This window comes from Myotis myotis, unplaced genomic scaffold, assembly GCF_014108235.1.
Source record: "Myotis myotis isolate mMyoMyo1 unplaced genomic scaffold, mMyoMyo1.p scaffold_m19_p_2, whole genome shotgun sequence".
NCBI lineage: Eukaryota > Metazoa > Chordata > Mammalia > Chiroptera > Vespertilionidae > Myotis > Myotis myotis.
In genome coordinates this window covers 151,655,764-151,681,178 of record NW_023416324.1, presented here as the reverse complement: position 1 = coordinate 151,681,178, position 25,415 = coordinate 151,655,764, and the positions used below count along the sequence as shown (strand labels likewise).

The 25,415-nt window shown below is 40.4% G+C and overlaps 1 protein-coding gene across 14 annotated transcripts in view; it reads left to right on the top strand.

The window, feature by feature from the left end:
- Positions 1-25,415, top strand: part of ZBTB20 (zinc finger and BTB domain containing 20) — an 892,970-nt gene extending 867,555 nt beyond the window's left edge. For all 14 annotated transcript variants that reach the window (XM_036352745.1, XM_036352742.1, XM_036352755.1 and 11 more), the window contains one exon: positions 1,325-25,415. In XM_036352745.1, the coding sequence (XP_036208638.1) occupies positions 1,325-1,746 (422 nt within the window). In that variant the 3' untranslated portion in view covers positions 1,747-25,415. The remainder of the gene's footprint in view (positions 1-1,324) is intronic.

Sequence of the window (25,415 nt, the reverse complement as noted above, 5' to 3'; positions counted from 1 at the left end):
TTTAGGCTCGATTGAGGTGGACAATCAGAAATGATGTGGGAGATGGAAACACCGTAATGTAGTTCATCTCACCTGTTAAGAGCAGAGCTGAGAACGAACAGTACTAACAAGAAAAACAAGTCCCTATTTATCCAAAGAGATGTCACAGGTCTATGGACTTTACTTAGATCAGAACACCTCATGTGGCCATTCATTGGCAATACTCATACTTATCTTACTGTTTTTAACATGCTCAATAGTTTGGTTTCTTAAGTCAACAGCAAACCAAAGCAGTAAACTAAGGGGAAAGAGTTCCAGCCAACAGACTGAGAGTAAAGGGGAGAACTATTTTTAAAATTGACCCAAGAGTTCACAAAAAGCATATGGAAACATTTAATGGGCAGTGGAGAGAGGGAGGGTAGTGCTGTAATAAGAATACCATGCAAGTATTCCCATACCACTCTTGGTGGTCTGCAAAGTGATTTCACATGTGTGGTGTGTGTTTTTTTATGTCAACACCAGCACAGTGAGGTAAGTAGGACTGTGTACCTCAGAGGCATTGGGAGGTTTGTCAGAGTGATGGGCCATATGTTGGGGCCTGGATTGGAGCAGGACCATTTGAGAGCATCGTGTTTTTCACCACCTACCCAACCTCCATACCAGATGAGGCCTATCTGCAGTTCAGTGAAGTCAAGACAGAAGAGCCAATTAACTCTTAAGTTGTGTTTTAGGAAGCTTTCCATCTAAACTAGATAAACTTGAAAGTGTAGCTCTTTAAAATGACTTATTCCTATGTTGGCCAGTGTTTACCAGGCCTAAAATCAAGGCACGAGCGTGTTTACTGAGTAGAATACTGGAAATGGAGAGGTGAGCTACGTGATCACTTTGCTTAGTTCCCAAAGATTGTAGAGAACCCCATGTCTCCAAAGATCTTCCCTCTCTCTTAGTTCGTATATTTTTTGATAATGTTAATGGGAAACACATATAAATCCCCTAATGGTGACACTGAAAATTACCCCCTTAAAGTAGCCCTTCCTTTTCTCCACAGGATGGCCTTGGAAGACTTTTAGTGGGGAATGTCTTAGAGCTTTCCAAGAAAGCCATTTCTGACACAGGGAAACAGAAAACTCTAGACTTCCCTGGCATCACCTTAAAGCAAGGTTTCTCAGCACACAAGAGGCCAGGAAGGACTGGATCTTTCCAATCAAGAGGGATCCATTAATGAATCAGACTATTTTTTTAATTTTTTTGTTTTTGTTTTTTGTTGTCTTGTTTTTCTGTCTCTTTCTCCCTCCCTTGCTATGTCTCGCTCTGTCCTGCCTGCTGTCTTTTCCCACCTCAACAGGTGAGAAGCCCCACCAATGCAGCATCTGTTGGCGCTCCTTCTCCTTAAAGGATTACCTTATCAAGCACATGGTGACACACACAGGAGTGAGGGCATACCAGTGCAGCATCTGCAACAAGCGCTTCACCCAGAAGAGCTCGCTCAATGTGCACATGCGCCTCCACCGGGGGGAGAAGTCCTATGAGTGCTACATCTGCAAAAAGAAGTTCTCCCACAAGACCCTCCTGGAGCGACATGTGGCCCTGCACAGTGCCAGTAACGGGACCCCTCCCACAGGCACAGCCCCGGGAGCCCGCGCTGGCCCCCCAGGTGTGGTGGCCTGCACGGAGGGGACCACCTACGTCTGCTCCGTCTGTCCAGCAAAGTTTGACCAAATCGAGCAGTTCAACGACCACATGAGGATGCATGTGTCTGACGGATAAGTAATATCTTTCTCTCTTTCTTATGAACAAAACAACAAAAAACAAACAACAACAAAAAAAAGCTATGGCACTAGAATTTAAGAAATGTTTTGGTTTCATTTTTACTTTCTTGTTTTTGTTTTTGTTTCGTTTCGTTTTGTACTACATGAAGAACTGTTTTTTGCCTGCTGGTACATTACATTTCCGGAGGCTCGGGTGAATAATAGTTTTCCCGGCCTCCCTCGGATGGTGGCCTTAAGGCCTGGTAGTGCTTCAAGGGGTCCACTGGTTGGATCTCTAGCTACTGGCCTCTAAATACAACCCTTCTTTACAAAAAAAATCTTTTTTAAAAAATTAAAAAAAAAATTTTTTTTTTCACTTGTGAAGAGCACTACAAAAATATATACCGAAATCTAAAAGGCCGACTGTCTTTAAGTACACCGCTTGCAGTGTTTCAGTGGACATTTTCACAATTCTGGCCACTTGGACTTCACAGTAACCAGTTAAAACTGTGGAATATCACTTCTGGTTGAAAACCCAGAGGAAAGGCCCTGCTGTTTTCCACCTACCATGTTGTCTGATTTCATAAAAGGGCTGTGGAGGTGGGAAGGGGCAGTGGGTTTGGTGATGTGGGAAAGGGGAATGGCAGGCTTCTCCCCCAGATTCCGCTTGGGCCCACACACCCCAGCCCACCTCCTCCATGCCCCCCCCCCCTTTCAGCAGAAGCCAGGAAGACTTGGACAAGCATCAAGCAACAGTGGCTATCGTATTTATTCAGTGTCTTTGCTGAGCCACAGCCTCAGCACAATCAAGAGGGACTTTCATGAAAGGCAGGAATGCAGATAAAACAAAGATATCAGAGGTTTGCACCTATGTTTCTAGGTACAAGAGAAGGATTATTTCCAACAATCTTTGCAAAAAAAAAAAACAAAAAAAAGTGTCAGGATATATTCTTGTGGAAGAGAAAGAGAAATGGAGGGTGGGGGGAATAATAAAAAGTTCTTGAGGCTTTTTTAATTCAAAATTTTATAGAGGGGCAAAAGTGACGTTTACCAGATAGAATGCTGATTTTTTTAATATATTTACAACAGTATTTGTGTAAAAAAAAAACAAAAAAAAGTGAGATTGTTAAAAGTAATTTTTTTTCCATTTTGGTTTTGCATACACTGCCACCAATCCCTTCTCTTTTATTTTATTTCACACACATATATATATTTTTTGGTAAGTCAAGACTGTTAAGGTTAGCGATACTGCTTCCAGATAGAAAGAATAAAAGGCAATTAAAGTTATATTTGAAAGAGAGGAAGGATATTTTCTTCATATTTTTTTTAATTTTTCTTAATTTTTATTATTGTAAGTGTTGCCTGGGTTGATGAGGGCCTCTGTGGCCGCCCATCCCTGCTGTAATTTGAACTGCTGCTTTGTATTTTGATATGTAGTTCTTTGACTTTTAGCAAGCTTAGGTTGCTCCACTGATTTTTTTTCCAACTGATCCATTTAGAATTCTGTTCTTTTTCATGGGAGGGACTTTAACTTTCAGAAACAGATTTCTTGGTTCTCTAAAAGTTTATTGAGATTGAATGATTCTAGAATTTCCATGGACTTTACTGTTTTCTTTGATGAAACACTAGTAGATTAGAGGTCTTGACAAATGGCTTCTTTCCCTTTGTGGTCAGCCTGGGGGAGGAGCTTACAGAACTGCAGTAGCTCCTCACCCTTCACATCTACAGAGAGCAGTGATAGCAGAGCCTGTGACAGAGCAGGAAGCCTTGATGCCAAAATTACTTTCTTCTTTTCAGATGTTACCTTCCGACTATTTCCACTGTGGTTGAGAGGGCAAAGTAAGATGATCGTTCTCTATCTGATTTATTAACTCTTGCTTTTTGGAAAGGTTTTCAAGAAAGTAACACACTTTCCAGATGCCAATATCCATCATTCAAAGGCCACCAATCCATTGCATCATCCTAGGTGCCACTCTCTCTTCCTAATTGGGATTTCTCTCTTCGGTCCTGATCAAGGTATTATAATAGGGATTTTTCTATCTATAGACAGTGTCCTGAGGGGATTCCAACCCAACTGTAGGAATTCTTAAACCTAACAAAAATGCCAAAGGTGGTTGCATTGCTGGGCATATTTTTAACACACTTAAGGGGGAAAATTAAAACTTTAAACAAAGCAGAAACACCAAACTAGAATTGTGAAAGAGAAAAAAAAATAGATTATTTTAGTTTCAAAATTACTTTTCATTTAACCGATTTTTCTTTTAGCAACTTATTTTCAAAAACTGTGCAGCAAAGGAGAAGTCTTCCAAGGGAAATAGCTCTGTAATGACTAAATTGGTTTTACCCATATATATTTTAGACTTTTGGTTAAATGAGATCTTTTCCATAAGTTCTTGGTGATGTTTAGTAGGGTTAGTGCAGCTGGAGTATATGTGAGTGTGATTTGTTCCTGTGTCCTTAATTCAGTAAATATTTTGCTAGAAGTTTTAATGTAGACTTGGATGGTTAATTGACTGTTGCATATCACCCATCATGATTTCTAAGAGGAGTACTGCCAAGAACTGTGTGTCCAAATTGACGTGTTTTAAAAGTTAGTAGAGAACAGATTTTAACTAAGAAAAAGTCCATTTTTCTCTTGAAAACTTGGCTTTTTAAAATAGCAGTGTGTAAGATTCTCATATTTCCACTTAAAACCAACAGGGGGAGCATTAGTTAACTAACCCTGTCATGAAATTGTTTTGATATTTTGAAAAACAAGTCATTCAACCCACAAAATAAGAAAGAAAAAATTGACATTAAGAAAGATTTTTTAATCCAGAGGGAAATTACGTATTGCTTAGTATACGTTATAAATAAAAGCCAAAAGTCCCATTAAAATGTTCTCAATTATTTGACAGTAGCTTTTAAAATAGTGTCCTTATTTATTTAAACCTTAGCAGAGTAGACAGAATTCATAATACCTTCAGAAAAGTTGAATGTGGATGCCATTATGGGCCACAGATTTAGCTATCTGCTTCTCAAATTCAAAGGAGACCCATTTGCCGTAATGCTAATTTGCCATGTGAAAAGCTAAGCAATTGGGTTAGAATCCACCTTTAGTTATAGAACATGTAGGGGGGAAATTCCAGTTGGGCTTGAAAACCTAATATTCATTACTTTCCTTCAAAGGAAGTATGTCTTTTTTTAACAATGTCAGAGGATCCCTAAAGATTTTTTGGTGAGGTGATGTTATCATTAGGACAGCAGGGACCATCCAGGTTTGCATAGCAGTAGACTTTTTCTGTTTGTCATCATGTGTGTCTATTCCTTTCAAACATCTCGCAGCCTAAAGTCATTGACAGACTGTTCTCTGGAGAGAGGAAGAGGCTGGGCTGGAGGGGACAATCTAACCTGGAGGAGCAATGAGCTTGCTGTGGGGCCATTGCCGCGTGTTCTAGCCTCTGAAAGGGCTGCTTTCCAAACTGACCTGCATTTTAGAAAGTAAGCGAGTCATACCTCTTTCAAAAGGATAGAGATGCATCCAGATTATCAATCTTTACTTTTAAATATTCACAAACATCTTAGGAAATAGGGAAACATATTTTGCTTTGAGAATAGAGGATGAACATGAATCCTTTTATTTTGTGACTTCAAATCCAACAATCTTCTTGCATTTAGAACTTCATGCTAGGATGCTATAAGTGCAAGGAAAATTTTTTTCAGTAGCCAGGGGGGAATAAATAGATAAAACAGAAGCAAATGTTCCAGATTTAACACCTCTTAGAATAAGTATGGGATGAGTACAAGAACTGGTATGGAAAATAATATTTTTTAGCAATTTATGATTTTAAAACTGGGTCAGCTGAACAAGGGTAAGAAAAATGTCAAAAATAAATGTTTCCCAAAGCATTTAGATAAAGTTTATGAAGAATAAAATTTCCAGGCACTAAAAACTTGGTAGCATCTCAGCATAGTGGACAATTTCCCCCTATTAAATGCCAATATTTTTATCCCCAAGACCCCAAATGTGTAGAATACGGCCCTAAAAAGGAAGGAATTGGAACACCTGGATATGATTGAGAAATAAGCCAGGTCAGAAAAAACACAAAAAAACAAAAAAACTGAAATAAAACTATATCAAAAATGTTTTTTACTATATATTTTAATTGAGTTATAAACTTTAGCTCTTAATAAGACTTTCTCTCCCCCAAATTTCCAATGCTCTGAATCTGTTTGTGCCATGAGAAACTGGTGGATAGTTTCCTGCTTATGTTCTAGCTGCTGGCCATCCCTTCTTCCTGGGCATCTTGGAGGTCATGATAGCTCCTGAAATTAGAAAGAATGACTGTATTTGCTTTGTTTAGGACTCATAGAGGTTTTATTTCATATTGCCCCAATATTCTACAAGGACCAAGAAATCCCGTTCCCAGCCTGTGAGCAGTTAGAGTTTGGGCATTCTGATGTGAACGGAGAAAAGGTTTCCTCTGGGTGGGTTTGTTTCACGTAGTCCTAATGACTTGAGCTACATGTACTAGTACTTTCACCCTACAAGCACACCAGCAGCATGTGCCCAGTCTATGCCCCAAAACAGTGTTTTTCCTCAGCACAGAAGTTCAGAATGAGGTGTGCTCCTTAAAAATCCCTCAGATCCCCAAGAGAACATAATAAAGGTTCATGTTGCTTCCTAGTGTGGCTCCCATAATGCCCCTAACACCTGTTGCCCTTAGAAAAGGGGGCAATGAAATAGATCTGGCCAGGCTTCACACTAGACGTGCCCATTCTGGAGCCTTCCTCTGTTGTTGTAGATGTTATTTAATGAGCTGGGCCTGGGAGCAAAGGATATGTGAGTCTACAGCAAAGGTATTAGATAAACCATCTGCCTCTGCTACAGCCAGTGTACTGCTGCAGCAAAAAGAAACACAACGAAGGTGCAACGTAAGAGCAGACACAACCTGAGATGCCCTCGGGATTGAGGAGAATGGGAGAGTGCCCTTTCTGTTGTGACATGACTCTTAAAAGAAATCTCCTGAAAGAATTCTTTAATTTAGGAATGAGTTGAAGTCCTGAGTAATGGAAGCCCTAGGGAAGAGAACAAAAGGATTTCAAAGTGTATTCAGCACCCAATAATGCAAAACCAAAAAACATCCAATCACAACATGAGGAAGTTTGGCAAGAGGTATTTAGAGAAATCTCTGGGCCTTTCCATGGGTAGGGTCAAAGACTTTCTTTTGAGTGATTTCTGGCTCCAAGAACCCTCTTTATTCACTAGGAAAGAACTTTATTTAAATGGCTAATTTTGTCCCCCAGAAAAAGAAATTTAAAAAAAGAAAAATAGGACACTGAAGACAGAACCATGTGACTTGGTGACAAACAAAAGGAAGGGCGCACTAGCATTTCAATAGACTCCCTACTCCATAGAAAAAGCAAAGCAACCCAGTGCCTCCAGTCTGCAGTGCCTGAGGAGAGTGCTTGAGCCGACCAGGCCACCGGGGTTCTGGGGCTACACACAACTTCCCAGCTGGGATGGCGACAACTCTTTCTCTCTCTGTTTTCACGAAGAAAAGGGCTGTTCTCTTAGGTGCCCAGGAAATACAATGACATGGAATAAACTTTCAAAAGCAATCTCTATCCTGGTGCTCAGGCTTCATATGAAGGCAGAAAAGGGACACAGATGCGCCCTTGCTTTAGAGAAAGAATATCTTCATATTCCCAAGGGCTCTCTGTGTAGAGCTGCCATTTCTGAACCAGCTTAAGTCTCCCCAGGAGGAGAAGCTGTGGTAACCCAGCAAACATAGACTGTGGAAATTACTAACCAAAGCATCATTTCTAGCACTAGGAATTAAGATGATTAGCCTGACCAAAATACTCCAAAGATTTCTCTAAGCCTCTGAATACTTTTTCTCCTTGGACACTGAATCCATTGTGGTCAGTGGTGTACATTAACAGATCCCAGAAAATGGCACAGGTTCTTTTTCAGAACCGGGTTGAAACCAGAAACATCATCTTTTCACACCACTGACTGAAACACCTGGATTCCAGGGTTTCTTCAGGTCCAGCCTGCTGTTCCATAAACTGAATACTTTCAGACTAAAATCTAATCTAAAGTGACCTCGGCTAAGGTATTTTCACAAGAAGCCACTTGTAGTAAAGAATTATTGCCTTAAATCAGAAAGCCCAGGGGAGAGGACAAAAGAGAGAGAGATTGGAAGGGTGCGGAGACATGGACAGTTCTTGGTTTTTAATAGTTGCATTATCACAAAAATGTTTCTGACTGAAGACTATGTTTGGGGGGAGGCAACAAACTTGTCCAGAACTGGCTACTCAAGAAGCAGCTGCTATTTCCTATCCTATTTCTGTGACTTAGATCTGGGCCAGGTGTGAAATAGACATCTTCTTATCTAACTAGTGAATTGCATAAGACAGGATCACAGGTGTCTGGGATTCCATTTTTAATCATTTTCTTAACGGAGAACAATCTCAACAAAATATTTCCTCTTGTTTTTTTCTCAGTTTTAGTGAGCATCTGGTTTATCTGACGGTTCTTTGTTAAATGCAAACTCACAACTTTCAAGTCTTCAATGAAGGAGCCTAATCTGAGATCATAGGGAAAATCTAGCCACAATCATGGGAGTCCTAGTTTTGAGATACCTAATTAGGGTAAAAAAAAGTCCCTACTAGCCCTCTTTCAAATTCAGAGGTTTCCTTTGTTCAAAATGCCTCAATGAAATCCTGATACACCCAAGATACAAAAAAAAAAAATATTTCTTTTACCTCATAGTAGACATCTGTTTCTACTACTGTTGCAACAGAAGTTCGTTACTGCCCAGAAATATCAGTGCAATTTATATGTAGATTCTAGTAATGAAAGGGACTTAACCCAACCAGCATGTCAGCTGCTATCCAAAATGTGCAAATAAGTGTACATTATGCATGTACACACCCAGCATGGGATGCTCTCAGCACAAAAGTGTTCCAAATTCATATTCCCCGACGACAAGATGGGTTCTGGAACTTCTAGTCAGTCAAAAGTCTCACATGTCTGCTTCTGCTCAGCTGCCTTAGTCAGGTGTATCAGTGCCGACCGCTGTCTGTGGTGAGGCTTTGGGTCATGTCATTCTGCAGGAGCCCTGCCCATCAGTCATTTCTAGAACCCCTTCCCTGAAAACTTGAAGGTACTTGTGTGGAGCAGGAGAGTGCACTTAACCACCTCTGCACTTCTGTGGGATTTACTGATGTGTGTGTGAACGTGTGTGTTTGTGTGTATACTTGTAGTCTGGGAGAGTGTATGTGTCTCCCACCGAGCACACACAGCAGTAGGTCCTGTGTATAGATTCAGTTGCTTCTCCTCACCGTTGCGCTCCAGACTTGTGGCTCCCTTCCCAGGAAGCAGTCACCTGCCCACTCTTGCTTTTTGTAGCGTTTCAGAGTTGGTAGAAACAAGGCAGCTTGTTGGATCCACAGCAAACCCACAGTGACAGGCTGTTTTTCTCCAGAAGAAGGTAGAACAGAAGTACTCAACTGGTGAGGAGACGAGAGGGAGCAGCCGTCTGGGGCACCTGCCTAGGCCTGGGAGGAAGGAGCACAGAGGCCATGCAGGCAAGGCCCATACAAGCTTGGCCTAAGCCATTCCAGGTTTTTCCTCTGCAACCCAGTGTGTGCACACAAACACCCAGCCAGTTGTAAGTTTTACTCCCAAACTAAAGCTTCCTAATCCTGTCTGCATCTGCAGGACACCATCAACTGTGTCTCCTGACACCAGTGTGGCCTTTGCCGAAGTCTTTCCAGGAGTGGCTTGTTTACCATGCCTAGCAAACCAATGGACTCTCGGGGGAAATAATTTTTGGTAAGAATTGATGGCTCTTGCCTGTCTCGGACATTCAAGTAGGAACTGTTCTGAGTAAATGGGCCTGGCTCTCAGAGCTGATTTTGAAGGTGGCCTGGAAACAGATTCAATTTCCTTACTCCCATGTCCCTCTTTTATAGGTAGTTTATTATTTTTTATGACATGTAGATTATTTCTGCTAATTTACAGAATTCAGAGGACATTTTCTTTCCTCTTCTATTTTGGTGACTTTCCCCTCCCCCATTAAGTAAGGCTACTACTTATGGTTGCAATCTTTTCATTGTTACTGTTTTTTAAATGTATATTGTCTTTCTTTATCCAAAATAAGTCTGTGACTGTAACCATAGTTATTTCTTTTTACTGGAAAAAAAGGTGTGTTTTTTTTAATTAACAGTACTAGTGACTTTGTGGAAGAATATGAGTTACTATTAAAGTATGCTTACTTAAGTACAGTACACTACATTGCAGTATTTCTGAAAGCTAGAACATACACATTATATATAACAACTCTATATTGAAATATATATTACATTATATTCATTTTAACTTTTGAATCTGCCTATGATCATGAGTTGATTGAAATATTATTTCTTTGCATTTATCACCCATCACCAACCTGCCGCAGTTAATCTGGTGCATTTCATAATAATCATTACTGCTGTAGTTTGCATTTTATATTATCAGCTTCAGTATTGTCTTTACAGGTTTTTAGAATTTTTTTAAGCTCAGACTTAGCAAATGTAGGAAAGTGAAAACTTTTTGTAAAAAAAAAAAAAATGTTTGGTGTGGCTGATACAAAGAGGTTCATAGTATAAGTGATCTTGTTTCGCTGACTCTCTCAATATCTAAAGAACAAAAGAAAGTGCATATGAATGTATCTGTGATTTTCCCCTCTAGGACTGTCACTGCCTGTATTTGCTTTTAAAAATATGACCAAGCACCTGCTTACCCTCCATGTGACCTGACCAACAATTACAGGCTGCGTTTCAAAGGGCTGCTCATCTGAAAAGCATCAGGCAGTAAAATGCCTAGTTTTTCTGGCTCTGTTTTCAAACATTGATTTTTAAGATTGGTTCTGTACTGACAGCTTCCTGTTTTCAGTATGCTTGCAGTTCTAACTAGTCTTTAATGCTTCCCTGAAGGCAGCTTGGCAGTAGAATATTCATTTCCCTAGGAGATTTTTAAAAAAATAAAACCTGAGTTTGAAGAACTTTTCATGACAGAGGCTAATAGAAGTAGAACTCAGAAAGTTTTATGTAATTTTTTTAGTCTGCAGAATCAATAAAATAAATGGTGGCTCTTGGGTACCTGGCCCTCAGTATTTCCATTTGTCTGTTGAGATGGGGACTTGGTTCCTTCTAATTTAACCAGGCCATCGTGGAAACTTCAGAAATCAGGCATCCAGTCTTCCTAGCAAGAAATATTGTCAAATATTATTTTCAGAAAAAAGAGCTTCTTCAGCTTCCCACAGCTATTTAATCCAATGCCTAGAAAACTCCACAGTTGGATAAACTTTACATCCATCCTGGGTGCCTGAAACCAGCCTCACTCTCTCCATTCTATATTCAGGACAAAATAAAAACAGCTGTTCACAGTACTCAGTGTGAAAGCCCTTCCCACCCTGGACCAATAGTGAGGCTTTTTTTCAGTGTGAATAACACCAATTTCTTCCTTTCATCTTCCCCGATATGTTTTTATTTTCAAATCCCATCCCGCTCTGCTGTGCCCCTCCAACAAGTACGCCCCCACCCTTTTATCCAGGCTCCCCTCCATGCCCTCTGCTTCTGAAGCCTGGTATCATTAAGGATCTACCTACTCTAACCACTTTGAAGGGCTAACATTGAGTCTAATAGCAAAATTATTCATCTGCCTCTCCAAATTTTTCAACTAAATATATTTCTACTAGACAAACGTTATTGTAAATTAAGAGTTAGGGAAGCTGTTCCTTTTCCAATGATCACATAACACCCAAATTATATCAACTTTATTATTTTCCTCACCCTTTCTCTTTAGTTCTTGGTTCTCTTTAAAACTCCTTTAAATTACCTCTTCATATTATTACCACCCCAGGAACTCTAATAATTAGACCCCTGAGTGCCCATTTCCCTTCCTTTTCCCAAACCCATTGTGAATGTCCTTCTTTAAGCTGTAGGTGTTTAAAGAGCATTGACATGAGCTCATCCACTTGAGACTGGCAGGCAGAGTGAACCAAGTGTACACTGCACCTTCTCATTCTAAAAGTTATCAATATTCTTTGGAGAGTGGGAGGACCTGACTCACAGTTTTAAATGTCATCTGCACTAGCTGAGGTCATTAATTCCTCTCACCTTCACATTTGGCCAATGATAAAGAGAAAAATATTTTCTGGTGTGTTGTTTTTTTCTTTAAATACCACAGTGTTCAAATTCCTGATATGAGTAGACTATATCTCTGAGGGAGGGGAAAAAATGTTAACTATTTCAATACCTGCCAAGTGACATATTACCAGATACTAGATTTACAGAAATCAAGGAAAGGGGGTGACATTTCAAAATAATTTTGGCAACTGCTCAAGCCTTAAATGAGCTCTTCTAAAACGAGTAAAGCCACTGCCATTCAAACACATTGTAGGAGACAATCAGGAAGAATTTTTGTCATTTGTTATCTTTTGGAGAATCATAACTGTTAATTTAGAGTTTTAAGCAGTAATTTACTAAGAAATTAAAAGATTCAAAAAGTTTCTAAAGTATCTGTTTTTAAACATAAACTTAATATATGTTTAAATAAAATAAGGCTTACTAGATACTTGAAGGACCATGTAATACACTCCCCAGTTCCTAAACATTCACCATATAATTTGGTCATCGTACTAGATCTCATTTCAGTGAGTTACAGTTGCCTGGTCGCTGGAGCATTGCCCAAAGGACTGATGCTGCTCTGGATCTGCCCCTGTACAGGATGTTTAGAATGCGATCTTAGCAGCTCCAACACGGTGCTTCCTGACTCCCAGTCCAACACTCTTCCCATGATGCTACGTTGCCTCTCCTCTCTTATGAAGACAAATTCTGAAGCATTTAAAGTGTTACCTGGTTTTTAGTGCACAGGGGTGTGCATTCATTCCTTGTTTTACCCATTGACAAACAGAATCAACATTTAATATCAGAAATGGAGTTTAATTGGACTTGAGGGTTAACTCAGCATTTTTCCTAATCAAACCAGTGCGTAACATCAGCTCACACCACAGAGAGCAATGCAATAATGAGAAGGTTCAGAAGCTTTCCCAAATCGCAAATCCAGTAGGAAACCAACCTTTCCTAAAGCTAGAATGTATGGAGCTGAGGACCATGGTCTTTACTTGGCATGTTCTCCCAACAGGTCCTCTCTTCTTCTCTTCTTTTGTCCATTCTGACCCCAGCATCTTTTTTTAAAGTACTCTGCATCTAAAGTGCTCATCTCCCCAAGCACTGGCTTCTAGCATCCTAAATACTATCATTTAAAATATAATGTAGAGTAGGAGGGGATCTGGTTCTGATAGGTTCCAGGTGGTCCAGGTAATGAGAAAGGTTTCTCCAGGAGGCCTTCTTGGCATTGTTCCCTCTAGTCCCCCAAGAAGAGTTCCAACCCTGACACCGGGGTTTCTCGCCACAATCTGCATTAGTCTCTAGAGTAGAGTAATGGCTAAATTCTGTTTCATATTCTAGAGACTCCAGGGTGTGGATCTCTTACTGCTTACAAGCCTCCTGCTTTTCTAAGCTGACCCCTGCCAGGAGCACCAATAGCCCTCACAGTGTCTAATGCAGCAAAGTCATGGTCAGAAACATTATAAAATGTATTTGGGAGGACAGGAAGGGATTTCTTTCTGTCTTCCCCCATTAACAGCTTGCTTCCTTCCCCGAACCCTACCACAGTGCGTTTCAGAAAGTCTGCATCTCATTTTACAGATCTGTAGTTTTAGTATTTACCAGTATAGCTTAGGAAATGTTCTGAGATTGAGGCTGGTAGCAAACCAGTTTGTTTTCTGCACTGGACTTTAGGGCACGTGTGACAGATGCAGTTCCTTCAAAGAAAGTGAAACTAACGTAGTCAAGCCAAGGGATGATACTTGTACACATTAAAACAGTTGCCTGCTATCTATAAACCTTGATTGAAGAAGCATAATTATTATTTCTTTAGAAACCTGAAACTGGAGGGATGTGTATTTCCATAAAGCTTGTTTGTTAATTTATTTGTTTCCCTTTATCTCTTTCTTCTCAAGATAGTAAAAGATTTTGATTCTTCAACCTGATGGCATAGGCAGCAGTCAGATACCTGCAGGCCCTGCCACCTCCTTTCCCTCTGAGAATGAAAAGCCTCCCGTCTGCCAGCAAGGAGTCTTTCTCTACGAAAACCTTCTCTTTCTTTTCTAGCAGCACTTGAGAGCCTTGTGAGAGAAGTTGTCTCTGCACCTTGAGGATAGAATAGTTGCAACTATTCCCTGAGAAAGAAGCCCCATTTAACCTAAACTGATAGGTCTTGGGCCAAAGAATAGGAGTTGATTGCAGGTGAAAGCCATGTATTTTATACTGTAAATCCTTATTGTCCCCTCATATTTTAGAAATGCAGCTGGGAATAAGTTATTTTAATGAAAATTCTCTTTGGGTATTTCTTACCGCTATCTAGTGATGAATACCCAGAAAAGGAAAAGAAACAGAAAGGATGCTACTAAAAAGCTAAAATCCATTGATCTATCGATTTCTAAAATTGTTCAGATTTCTTTTCTGTTCATTTCAAACCTATATGTGCTCCCGAGGTCTTCAATGGAGAAACATCCACTTCTCCACTGTTTCTCATCTCCTCACCCAGTGCTGGGGGTGGTGGTCACAGGGAAATGGGCTGCAGGGCCCATACCTCACCACCCAGACCCACCGCCACACGAGAAGGAGAAGCCAAACTAGAAACTTTTTTTAAAGGAAATTGTTGTGTTTCATTTGAAAGCATACTGCTTTCAACTCAATCCAATTTACAGATAGCCTGACAGCCTTTTTATGACCTGCCGTTTGTGCTATAATTTGCATCCTTAGCTCACTCTTTAAAATAATCGCAATTAAGTGAACAGAGGAAAAGCAAGAGGGAAATAGGACAATTGATGGGGCAAATCTGAGACAGTTCTAGATCCTAAAGCTGATTCTCAGGGTTACCAGAAAGTCAGCACCACCCACCCTTTGCCACCCTTGCCCATCTCTCACCATTACAGTCCCAAGACTTGGTAAGATAACCTCACTTCTTTGTCATTTAAGTCTTAATACTATCAAACCCCTCTAGAGACGTTGTAGACACCTGTGACTGCTCTGAGATCTAACCTGCTCTCGAGGGCATATGCAGAGAGATGACTGAAAATAAAATAATGGTTCAAATTTAGTTCCAGATTTAGACATAGTCTAAGGTGCTCTGTGGGTGTGCACTGCCAGGAGTTCATAAGGCTGGTTACTCTGCTCCTGCTCCCCTTGGGACAAACTTTGATTTGGAACCATCTGTGTGTCACTTGGTAGAAGAAAATGGTCTCTAGACCCTAGACCCTAGGGCATTGTCAGCACGGACACTCCTTCCGTAGTCCCACTGATTTGAACCTCAGCTCTGCTGAGGAGCCTATTAAGATATGAATGAAGGCTAACTTTTTTATATCTTAATATTAACTTTGATTTTTGCACTATTCTTGAAAGAATTGTGCTCTTCAGAGTCAAAGGCAAACGAAGGCAAAGAGTTGATGGACTCGAGAAAATCTAACTTTATGTTTTAAAGTAATTTGAGTGTATCAAACCCACTATGCCACACACCCTTGTTTCTGTAATCTATTCTGAACTAATGGTGATTCTCCTGAGACTTCAGCGTGCATGTGTGGGTACAAGCAGAGAAGCAGATTTACATTTGGAGAGTGGGGACCCAGACACACTGAAAGGCTTATTCCTGAGGATTATCAAATGCCAAGCATTTCTCCAGAATCGCTCAATACTGTCATATCCCAAACTAATGCCAGAATAATACCAAGCAAGAAGTGCACCCCATTAGATATCCTACTATGAATGTTTTCTCTTACAGAATAATACAATAAGAGGTACAATGCAGACTCTTAATAATTCACTTTTATATTTAGTAGCAAGACTTTTTGTGTGAGTGTGCCATTGAGCTATTTGTATCAATTTTCAACCTATCATCCTGAGAGGGGCCTTGAGATTTTATGTGTATGTGTATTTAGATCTGTATTTTGTGTGTATTCAGAAAAAAAAATAGTGAATATTCAGAAAAAATAAGAGAAGAATGCGGCGAGGGAGATGGTGGTCAGTGTAAGGAAGCGCGAGTTCCTCGTGTCCCTGTTTCTGTGAGGTAAGGCGCTGCTGTCTGCAGCCCTGGGGAGTAGCTGATTGCACTATTCAGAAACAAGAGCTCATCACTGTTAAATCTAGGACCTGTTTTGAGAAACAGGAAAGCTTTATCTTTTCCTGTACCCACTCCCTTTAGCATCAGAGCCATTTGACATCATGAAAACCATTCAATAAAAACCACTACTGACCTTTGCATTAAGTAGTCATTCCCCTCTTCTAAATACTACCCTGGTTTCCACTCCACTATTACCCTTTGTTTCCTGCTGATTGGCTTAACATTTTACAGAATAATACATAGGTGCATGTGAATTGTTTCTCTCCCTTGAGCTGAAACAAACAGAGGCAACAAAAGAGATGACTCACTGAAGTGTGAGGCAGAGACTGAATTTCCCACTTTGTGGCACTGGTAACCTTTGTAGAGCTGTGTAGGGTTGAGCTTGGGTTTATAATAGGGCTTTTTTTTTCTTTGCACTAAATATGACTGCACTGCATTGCACTACTGAAATGTATTTACTTGTGCTGGGAGAGAGTGTGTGAGGTATGACAAAGAAAGAAAAAAGTTATGAAACTAGAAGCATCACAAAAATAGAGGGTTATTTTCATCGTGCTTGGTGGTAGCAGGTTTGGTGAAAATCTGTAGAATGCCAGTCCTTAATCGGGCTTAGAAACTGCCATGTGGATAGGATCTGTTTTCATATCATAAGGAAGTTGGCTTAGTGTCGTGAACTTACGATGTTTGGCCAATGTCATCTCCAACTAAGCTTTCAGTAAGAGTTGCAATGGTGAAGCCAACCAAGGTGCTGTGAACACCCTTGCTCTGACCTGCACCACGGAGGCTGATGCACATTTCCGTGCCACAGAGGGCAGTGCCCCCTTTCAAAAAACACACAACCATTTTCATGCTAGAGAGAGATTTCCAGCCGGGACATGCTTTTCCATCCATGGGTGAAACCTAGATCAGGCTAACCAAAGAGGGAGGCCATGGGTGTGATGACAGTAAGGGAACAGTGCAATAACCACTGAGAACCATGAGGTGAAAGAATTATTTTGAAACGTGCTAGGCCCACTTTGACACTGGAGGAAGGGTTGGAGGACAAAACAAAACCTACTTACTAACTTCTCTGTCGTAGACGGTCCTTTATTAAGCAGAAGACCTTAACAGTGCCTAAAAGTTTAGTTTTGAAGTTACTGGGTTTTTTTCAATTTTTAATTGGATTTTCTTTTATTACCTTGTTTAATCTTACATGGAATTAGAGTTTATGGCTCTATAGTGTCTATTAATAAAAGAATCTTACACCACAAGCAATAGTGAAGATGCTGAAGTCTTCTCAGATCCAAAGTGACAGCTTTGAAGGTTCTGGTTCAGTGAGAAAGGATCACAACCCATCTAAATGGCTAGTGCTGGATTTCTCTGAACATTACCATATAGAGGGATATTATTTGGAATACTCTCTGTCCTAAGATTGCCACATTGACACCTATCTCTCTCTCCTCCTTAGGATTCATCCAAGTCTACTATTCCAAGATTTAAAAAATTAAGGAAGCTGTCAGCCTTGCTAGCCAGAAAAACTCTATTTAGAGCTTTCAGAACTAACATAACCAAACCCTTAAGTACCTAAAGCATTATTTCCATTTTAAATAAGAATCTCTAAATTCAGAGTTCTTTACAGGTACTTAGAGATGTATGCTGGGTGGGCACCAAACGGACATTGATTGCACCAAACCAAAGTGATAGAAAGAAATAATTGACCTTTTAAAATATATCCACATTGACTGACCTAGGATACTTCTCTGGAGGCTTTGGGAAAACACCTTCTTCCTTGACACTCACATACCCACTGCAGTTTTGTCACCAAAGATTTTAATCTCTAGAGCCTGACCTCCTCTCTCTAAGACAAAATGCAAGGCGCTCAAGAGATATGCCTTGGTGGTCAAGGGATGACACTGTGGTTTTCATTCTGTTCACAGTGATATTTACAGAAGATTTGTTCTTAGAGGAGCTGCTGAACTATCTTTAAGACTTAGGGTTTGGTCAGAGGTTTAAGAAATAGGAAAATACTAAACAATAGTACCTGACACTGTAAACTAGTCTTTATATGAGTCATGACCTGGAGACTGGTGGAGAGAAAGAAACTTCCATGGAAGAGAATGAGCTCAATCATTTCAGAACCAAGCAAGGGTCATTGGTAAAATGTGGGGTCACATGGACACAGAGCAGATCAGTTCTCTGTGTGGCCAGAGCCAACAGCGGTAGCCAGTGGGGGAGTCAGATATGGGCAATGAATTAGAGTATTGAAAAAGCCGCAGGCTGGGTTTCACCATGGTAACCAGAGTGGTTGAAAATGTCTAGGCCCATGACAAGGGCCGTGCTTAGGCTGAGCTGTTGTGATAGTGCCTTTCTTGTTGCAGTGAGTACCATGTCAATAATTTGTTCAGTTACACTTTTCTGGATCATTGCCCCCTGGTCTTCGGAGGAGATCTGAAGGGATAGTGTTCACTTGGGATGAAGGGATAGGATATTGCTCCTGGAATGCTGTGATTTGATGATATTTGCACTAGATTCTAAACTCTACTTTAAACTGGAGCAAGTGAATGAGAGAAAAACCAAGGCTGGTTTGAAGTGAAAAGAAACCAAAAGCAGTATTTTCTGACTGATGCCATTTCTTTTTCTTCTTCCTTTTTTTCTGAAAGAAAAACTTCATACTTGTTGATTACCGAGCTCAACTCTTACCAATTCTTTTCCTTCATATTCATTTTCCTACACTGGAACCTCGGTGTGCATTTACCGTCAGGTGGGAATGGTCACTACAGCTTTGCATCTCTTCTCTGCCTCCTCAAGGCCCGGGACGTGGGGGTGGGACCCTCCAGAGCCACCTAGCCCTTTGGAAGGCCAGAAAGCATAGGTGTCATATTGAGAGCTGAGATGACAAATGTTTGCTCAGAGGACATTGGTGCCTGTAGTTAATCCTAAAGGATGCTCAGAAAGAGAAAGAAAACAATGTGTTGAAGAAAACAAATGGAGGTGGAGGTGGTGCCCAAAGTTTGCCTATTGCAACTCTCCTCTTTCCCATCTCACTGCCATGTGCTCTCTATCGGAATTATGTCTCATCCCATGTATTTTATGTTACCAAAAGAATTATTTGGTTCCTTGGTTTCTCTCTTTATCAGTGGGCTGGGAACTCCTCCAAAATTAAAAACAGACACCATCAGCCGCTCCCCTGTGGCCTACCAGTTTCTCAGATGCTGTCCACCTGGTCTTGGCCAGTCAGCTAAGATAACATGGAAGCTCTGGCTGGTTCAACCACCTGTCCACTTTATTTTTGTTTTGTTTCCATTTCCGTTTGAATTTTGAGTGGTCCTATGGAAAGGTGGAAATCATGGGAAAGGTTTGGAGGCTGCAATTCTAGGGCATAGCTTGTCAGGAGTTTGTATGATCCAAAATATATCTTTCTATATTTTCAGTTTAATCGGTTGCCCTGATTATAATTTCTATTATATTTGTGGTTATTTTTATAAGGCTAGAGTACATTTGCTATGTCTATTTGAGTACTTTTTTCTATTTCCCCCATATGGATGCAGTACCAACCTGTTCATGAAATACTTTTTTATTATATTATTAATATGTAATTCTACTGTAGACCAAAAATACAAAAACAAATTTGTCCATTTTAAAGATATAAAGAACTAGTGAGTTAAAGATTAAGAATTGAAGGAAAAGACAGAAGAGCAGTGGTTAACTATGTTGAGTTAGAAATCGAAGAGTAGCCTTACCTATTTTTTAACCAGTGCTTGCCAATCATACCATAGTTGAGATTATATAGTCTTGGCTCCTTCATTCTTATGTTCTATAGTTCTTGTTTGTCTGTTTGTTTTTCTTTTATATAATTGAGGTTGCACATCATGCTATTTTTGGAAATGCCTGATTTTATTATATTGTACTTTTATCAGTCATTTTCTTTAGAAGGATGGGGGGAAAGTTTTATTTCTTTTAATTTAAAATTTGTTTAATGCACTGGAAATAAAATTGGACACATTTAACTGTTTAAAAAATCAGAAACAAAACAAAACAAAAGCCACAAAGAAAAAACCAGCAATCTAATAAGCAATGGGGAAAAAAGCTATGAAAAAAATCAATTTATACACACAATGAATACACATACAAAATGAGAAATACCACACAAAAGAGAAATACCATCAAATAAGAAAAATACATCATCTTCAGCTACATTGCTGAAAATATAAAACAAAAACAGCATTCCTTTGAGGTTTGAGATCTTGTCATTATTCCAGTTAATGCCCAACCAGGTTAAATGTAGGAGAGGCGACTATGGAAGAAGTCGCCCAGCCTTCCTCATACCACTGGAGCTCTTCATCACCTTGTATCCCATGCTCGAGCTCCATTTTGAGAAAGAAAGAAAAAAGACATGATATGGTTGAGAAAGTGGCTTGTATAGAGATGTGTGTACCATACATGTGGATAGAGCTTAGTCCTCTGCCCATGTGCTACCTCACGTGATTCTTTTCTTCGTGAGGATTTACAGCAGATAGACCGGCAACATGGGAGACTGTAAGTGACTCATAGGACATCAGCTATTGCTAAACAACCTCTTGATTTGGCTTCTTCAGCAGTCCCAGGTGCCAGCAGAGCCGTTAGCCCACACATGTGCACAGTAGTGGAAAGGCAGAGATAGTTTTCCTAGCCAACTGGCTGTACCATTTATTCAATGTTTGCTGGGTTTTTCTGGTTTTGTTTTGTTTTAGAGTAGGGGTGGAGTGGATGTAACTTTACAATCCTAATACAGTAATTGTTTTGCATCTTCCATGTTTTATGCAAAAACAGACATTTAAATCAATAAATAATTGTGCCCTAGACTGAAAGTTAATGTTTAGGAAAGGAAAAAAAATTGTTGGAATTTTTTCTACATTTTTTTGTGAAGAATCTTTTTTGGAAAGGAAGGATACATATTTTTGTTGTGTAATATTTTCTATTTTTGAATGCATTTTATTGGTACAAGACTGTTTTTTTGGTGAAGACATTATTTAAAAAAAAAAAAAAAAAAACTAATCGAAAAGTTTGCCCTTAAGGATATGCTGCAGTTTTGAGGTTAAAAAAAAAAAATAACTGATTCAAGATGCGTGTTAAAAGTTGGGATTATATTGTTGTTTTTTGTAATTGTTACAAGAAGAAGTTTGTACCCACTGCTGTTTATTTTGTTTCAGATAAGTAAAGGGATTGTTCTTGTTTTATTCTTTTTTTAGAGAAAAAAGCTATTTATGAAATGTCAAAAACACTGGACTGTGAGTTTAAGTGTGGAAGCATTTACCACCCTGTGTCTTCGACCAATTATGGGAACCCTTTTCTCTTCCCCCCGCCTTAGCCTTGCCAAATGAGAAAAAAATATACCACCAGTCAGATGATCGAAGCCTCTGAAGCCCTGCTTTAATTTTTACGGTTTGAATATGTCAGAAAACCAAAGTTAAATTTGTTTCTGAAATCCCACTGTCCGTAGCCCTTTTTGTGTGATGCAGCCGGCTGCCCCTGCCTCTCTGTCTTGGACCAGTGCCTTCTTCAGGAACTGGGGCCAACTCTGATGCCAAGAGAGGCACCAAGGCAGTGAGCCTGCAAGCTGAGGTCTCATGAAGTAAATGTGAATGGGACTGCAACCTCTCAGTGGGCAGCCACGCTTTCCCGTCCTGGGGCCAGGCTGCTGAGAGCACGCTGCTTACGGTGCCTGAGGAGAGAGCTTCTAGCCTGTCAGACCCTCTCCTATTACCATCGCTCTCCAGAGTGGCTTTGCCTTTCCAGCGCCCACATTCCCTGGATGGGGCGGGAGAAGAGTGGTTCTGCTGAAAGAAAGACTGTGGGTGCTGGGAAGGCAGCCTGCCCCAGGGAAGACGGTGCGAGGGACCCTCCTGCACAAGGATCCTGCTCGCTCCTCTTGGGTTCTGTGGGGCCATCCATCTGCTCACTGAGGGTGGAGAGGCAGAGGGCCCTGAGGCTGTTCAATAGCTTTTCCATATTTTTTCAACATTGAAAAAATAATTTTTAAAAACTGTGATTTTTTAAAAAAAAATCATTTGGCTGGAGGGAAGGGAAAAGGGGGACACCAAAAGCTGTATCATAATTAACTGGAGATATGTAACTGGGGGCACTTTCTAGACCAAGACAAATGAATTCCGTTCTGGACCTTAAAGCAGCCAAAATCTTGAGACTGTCAATGACAGAAAGCTGAAGAGAGGCATCCTTCCCTCCTTTCTCCTTTCTTCTCTGTCTCAGAGCCCTCCTCCTCCTTCTCCTTCCCCAGCTTCCTCTGGACGACTGCCCCCGCAGCCCTGGACTCCCATGTCCTGTGTCTGCGCTCGCATTCACACACACACACACACACACACACACACACACACACACACACACGAACTTGCAAAATGCCATTTTTCTGGGACCGAATAAAATCATGTGCCTTCATTTTTTCCTTTTATAGGTAGGTGAATCTCTTCCTTTTTACAGTGTTTAAAAACAAACGGGAGGTTGAAGTGTTATTGGAGTATGCGGGCATCATCTGAGAAGTAACATTTTTTTAGCACATTCCCCCTAAACATTGAATGCAAATATGTTCGGGAGGCTCTTTGGACATTGAGAACGTGACATAACTAGATACCTGACAGCCCAAACCCTTTTGATCTCAGAGCAGTTCCTGAAAATTCTATTTCATGGACTTCTTTGATTTTTATCAAAAATGAGGTAAGCAATGGCAAGCAGCCTTGCTCTCCCGATCTGGTGCTTTGTGTGTGGCGTGGGGTGGGCGTGGGGGGCGTGGGTGTGTTTAGACAAAGGGTGCATTCCTACAGATCTCTGGTGCTGAAGGGCCTCAAGTTCCTTTCAGAGACCGCATTTGACACATTTAAGTCACACAAATGAGTGGTATCACATGCAATATTTTAATGGAACCATGGGAGAGGCTCTTTGAAATGGGTTTTTGCATCTTTTGTAACATTTTGATTTCTCTGGTGCCTTATTCCTTCTCAGTGCTGGCACTCACATACCCATAGGGAACTGACAGGAAGTCAGCCTTGGGAATGGGGACGCATGGGCGATGCTTGAACGTGTGGGCACATGGGGAGGCTGGTGTCAGTGGGTGGGCAGGGGACTCGATGGGATCTCTCAGCTGGAGCCAAGCAGGAACTGCACAAATCCGTACAAAGTTAATTCTGACCGTGAACACCCCGCAGACTCATCCTTCCTCATCTGAGCTTTCCTTCCTTCCCCCTCTTCTGTCTCTGCCTTCTCCTAAAGGTGCTGCTGCTGCTAAGGTGCCCAGAGTCCAGAATGCCCAGTAATCACTCAGGCTCAAGCCTGGCACTGCCACGTCAGCCCCTGGCACGACCAAACACAAGTTTCTCTTGCTTGGGGCTGAGAACCGTCATATTTTTCTCATCAAAAATGTTTTCCAAGGAATCAGTGAATTACAGTTATTCTGCATTGAAAATGCACTTTAAAAAAATAAATGGAAGCTCCATCCTGTTTAAAATAGACAGAGGGAGCAGGGGAAAGATAAACATGTGCTAGTGTGGGAACCCAGTTCAGTTTATCTCCAGTTGAAACAATATACACTATATGATGTATAAATGTATACACACTTCCTGTATCTCCATGTATACAGTGTATATATTATACATGTATAGGTGTGTATGTGTGCACATATACACACATGCACACAACCAATCCAGATGCTCATCACAAATCCAGATGCTACACAAACAGCAGCAGAGGAAACAAGGTTGGACTCTTGCAACAGATCACAAAAAATAAAAACAGCTCTTTGCAGTGACTTTGGTCATTTCTGTATGTTCACAAGGAATGGATTGTAACAAAGAAAAAAAGGAACAGTGTTAGTGAAAGAGGAAAAATGGGCGAGACCATCTTGATCCAATGGGAATGCAGTAATGTTCTATACCATTTCATCTGTTATTTCTTTTAGTCATATTGATTTGATTTCCGTTTCTGGCTATTAAATACATTTTTAAGCTCAAGTGACCCACAACAAACTGAATAAATCAACTACAGTGAAAGCCCTTTTCAATGGAAGATGTCAGAAATATCAAAACCATTGGCCTGGCTCAGAACTACCATGTGCAAATCAGTACTCTTAATGTATGAAATAAAAACTGAAAAAAGAAAAAAACTTTTTTGAAGCACCTTACTGTGGCCATCCATTCGAGGAGTGGGTGCCACTTTTTTCTTTGAGCACCTTATTGACGTGTTTTGCTATCTGCTGTCTTTCTGTTACCTGTTGGCTGAATGGCTAGCTGTTAACACTCACATGTGCACAGACGGGACGTCTGGGCAGGTGTGTTCTCAATGAAGTTTACTGTGGTGACTGCTGAAAGGTGAACCCATTTCCTGATGTTCCCGCCACAGTGTTGTGATAAGATGCGAAGAGACCCTATTTCCTGCACAGAAATGTTTCTTATCACATTGTATCTTCATATGGAAAGGAATATGGTCCCTTTTCTGCAATTGCTACTGTACACATGTGCGCGCGCGCACACACACACATGCATAAACATATCCATTCATCCAAGTGGTATTTTCAATGTCTGTGTGGGTGTCACTGTTTATGCAGTTTCTATTTCCCAGTGAATTTCGAGGGGAGGGCAACTTTTTTCACCAGATTGTCTTTTCAGACTGAAGACCTGGGAATTGGGGAAGAGTTTGGAAAGAGGGAAGGGCAAGGAAAAAGAGAGCTTTAAATTAAAAGAATAACTTCCCAAGAGGAACCGGGGCTCAATGACTGCAGAGACACTAGCCTCCTATCTTGGCAGGTGGGCATGGAACACTGCTTGTATCAATCTGTGTACCTTACGAACCCATGGACACACAAACACACATCCATCCATCCGTATATACGTGGTGTGGGATGAGCAGGTCAATCGTTTTGAGAGGGAGTTTGTTCCTTTTTTTTTTCTTCATTATACTCTTAAATTGTTGTCAGTTATCAAACAAACAAAATTGTTTTTCAAAAACCTTGCATACGCCTTTTCTATCAAGTGCTTTAAAATATAGACTAAATACACACATCCTGCCAGTTTTTTCTTACAGTGACAGTATCCTTACCTGCCATTTAATATTAGCCTCGTATTTTTCTCACGTATATTTACCTGTGACTTGTATTTGTTATTTAAACAGGAAAAAAAAACATTCAAAAAAAGAAAAATTAACTGTAGCGCTTCATTATACTATTATATTATTATTGTGACATTTTGGAATACTGTGAAGTTTTATCTCTTGCATATACTTTATACGGAAGTATTACGCCTTAAAAATACGAAAATAAATTTTACAAGGTTTCTGTTTTGTGTGGAAGAGTAATTGATGTTGCTAAGAATGATGTTTGTTTTTTGGGGTTTTTGTTGTTTTTTTTAAATGTTACCAGCACTTTTTTTGTAAGTTTCACTTTCCGAGGTATTGTACAAGTTCACACTGTTTGTGAAGTTTGAATATGAAGGAATAATTAAAAAAAAAACTCTTCT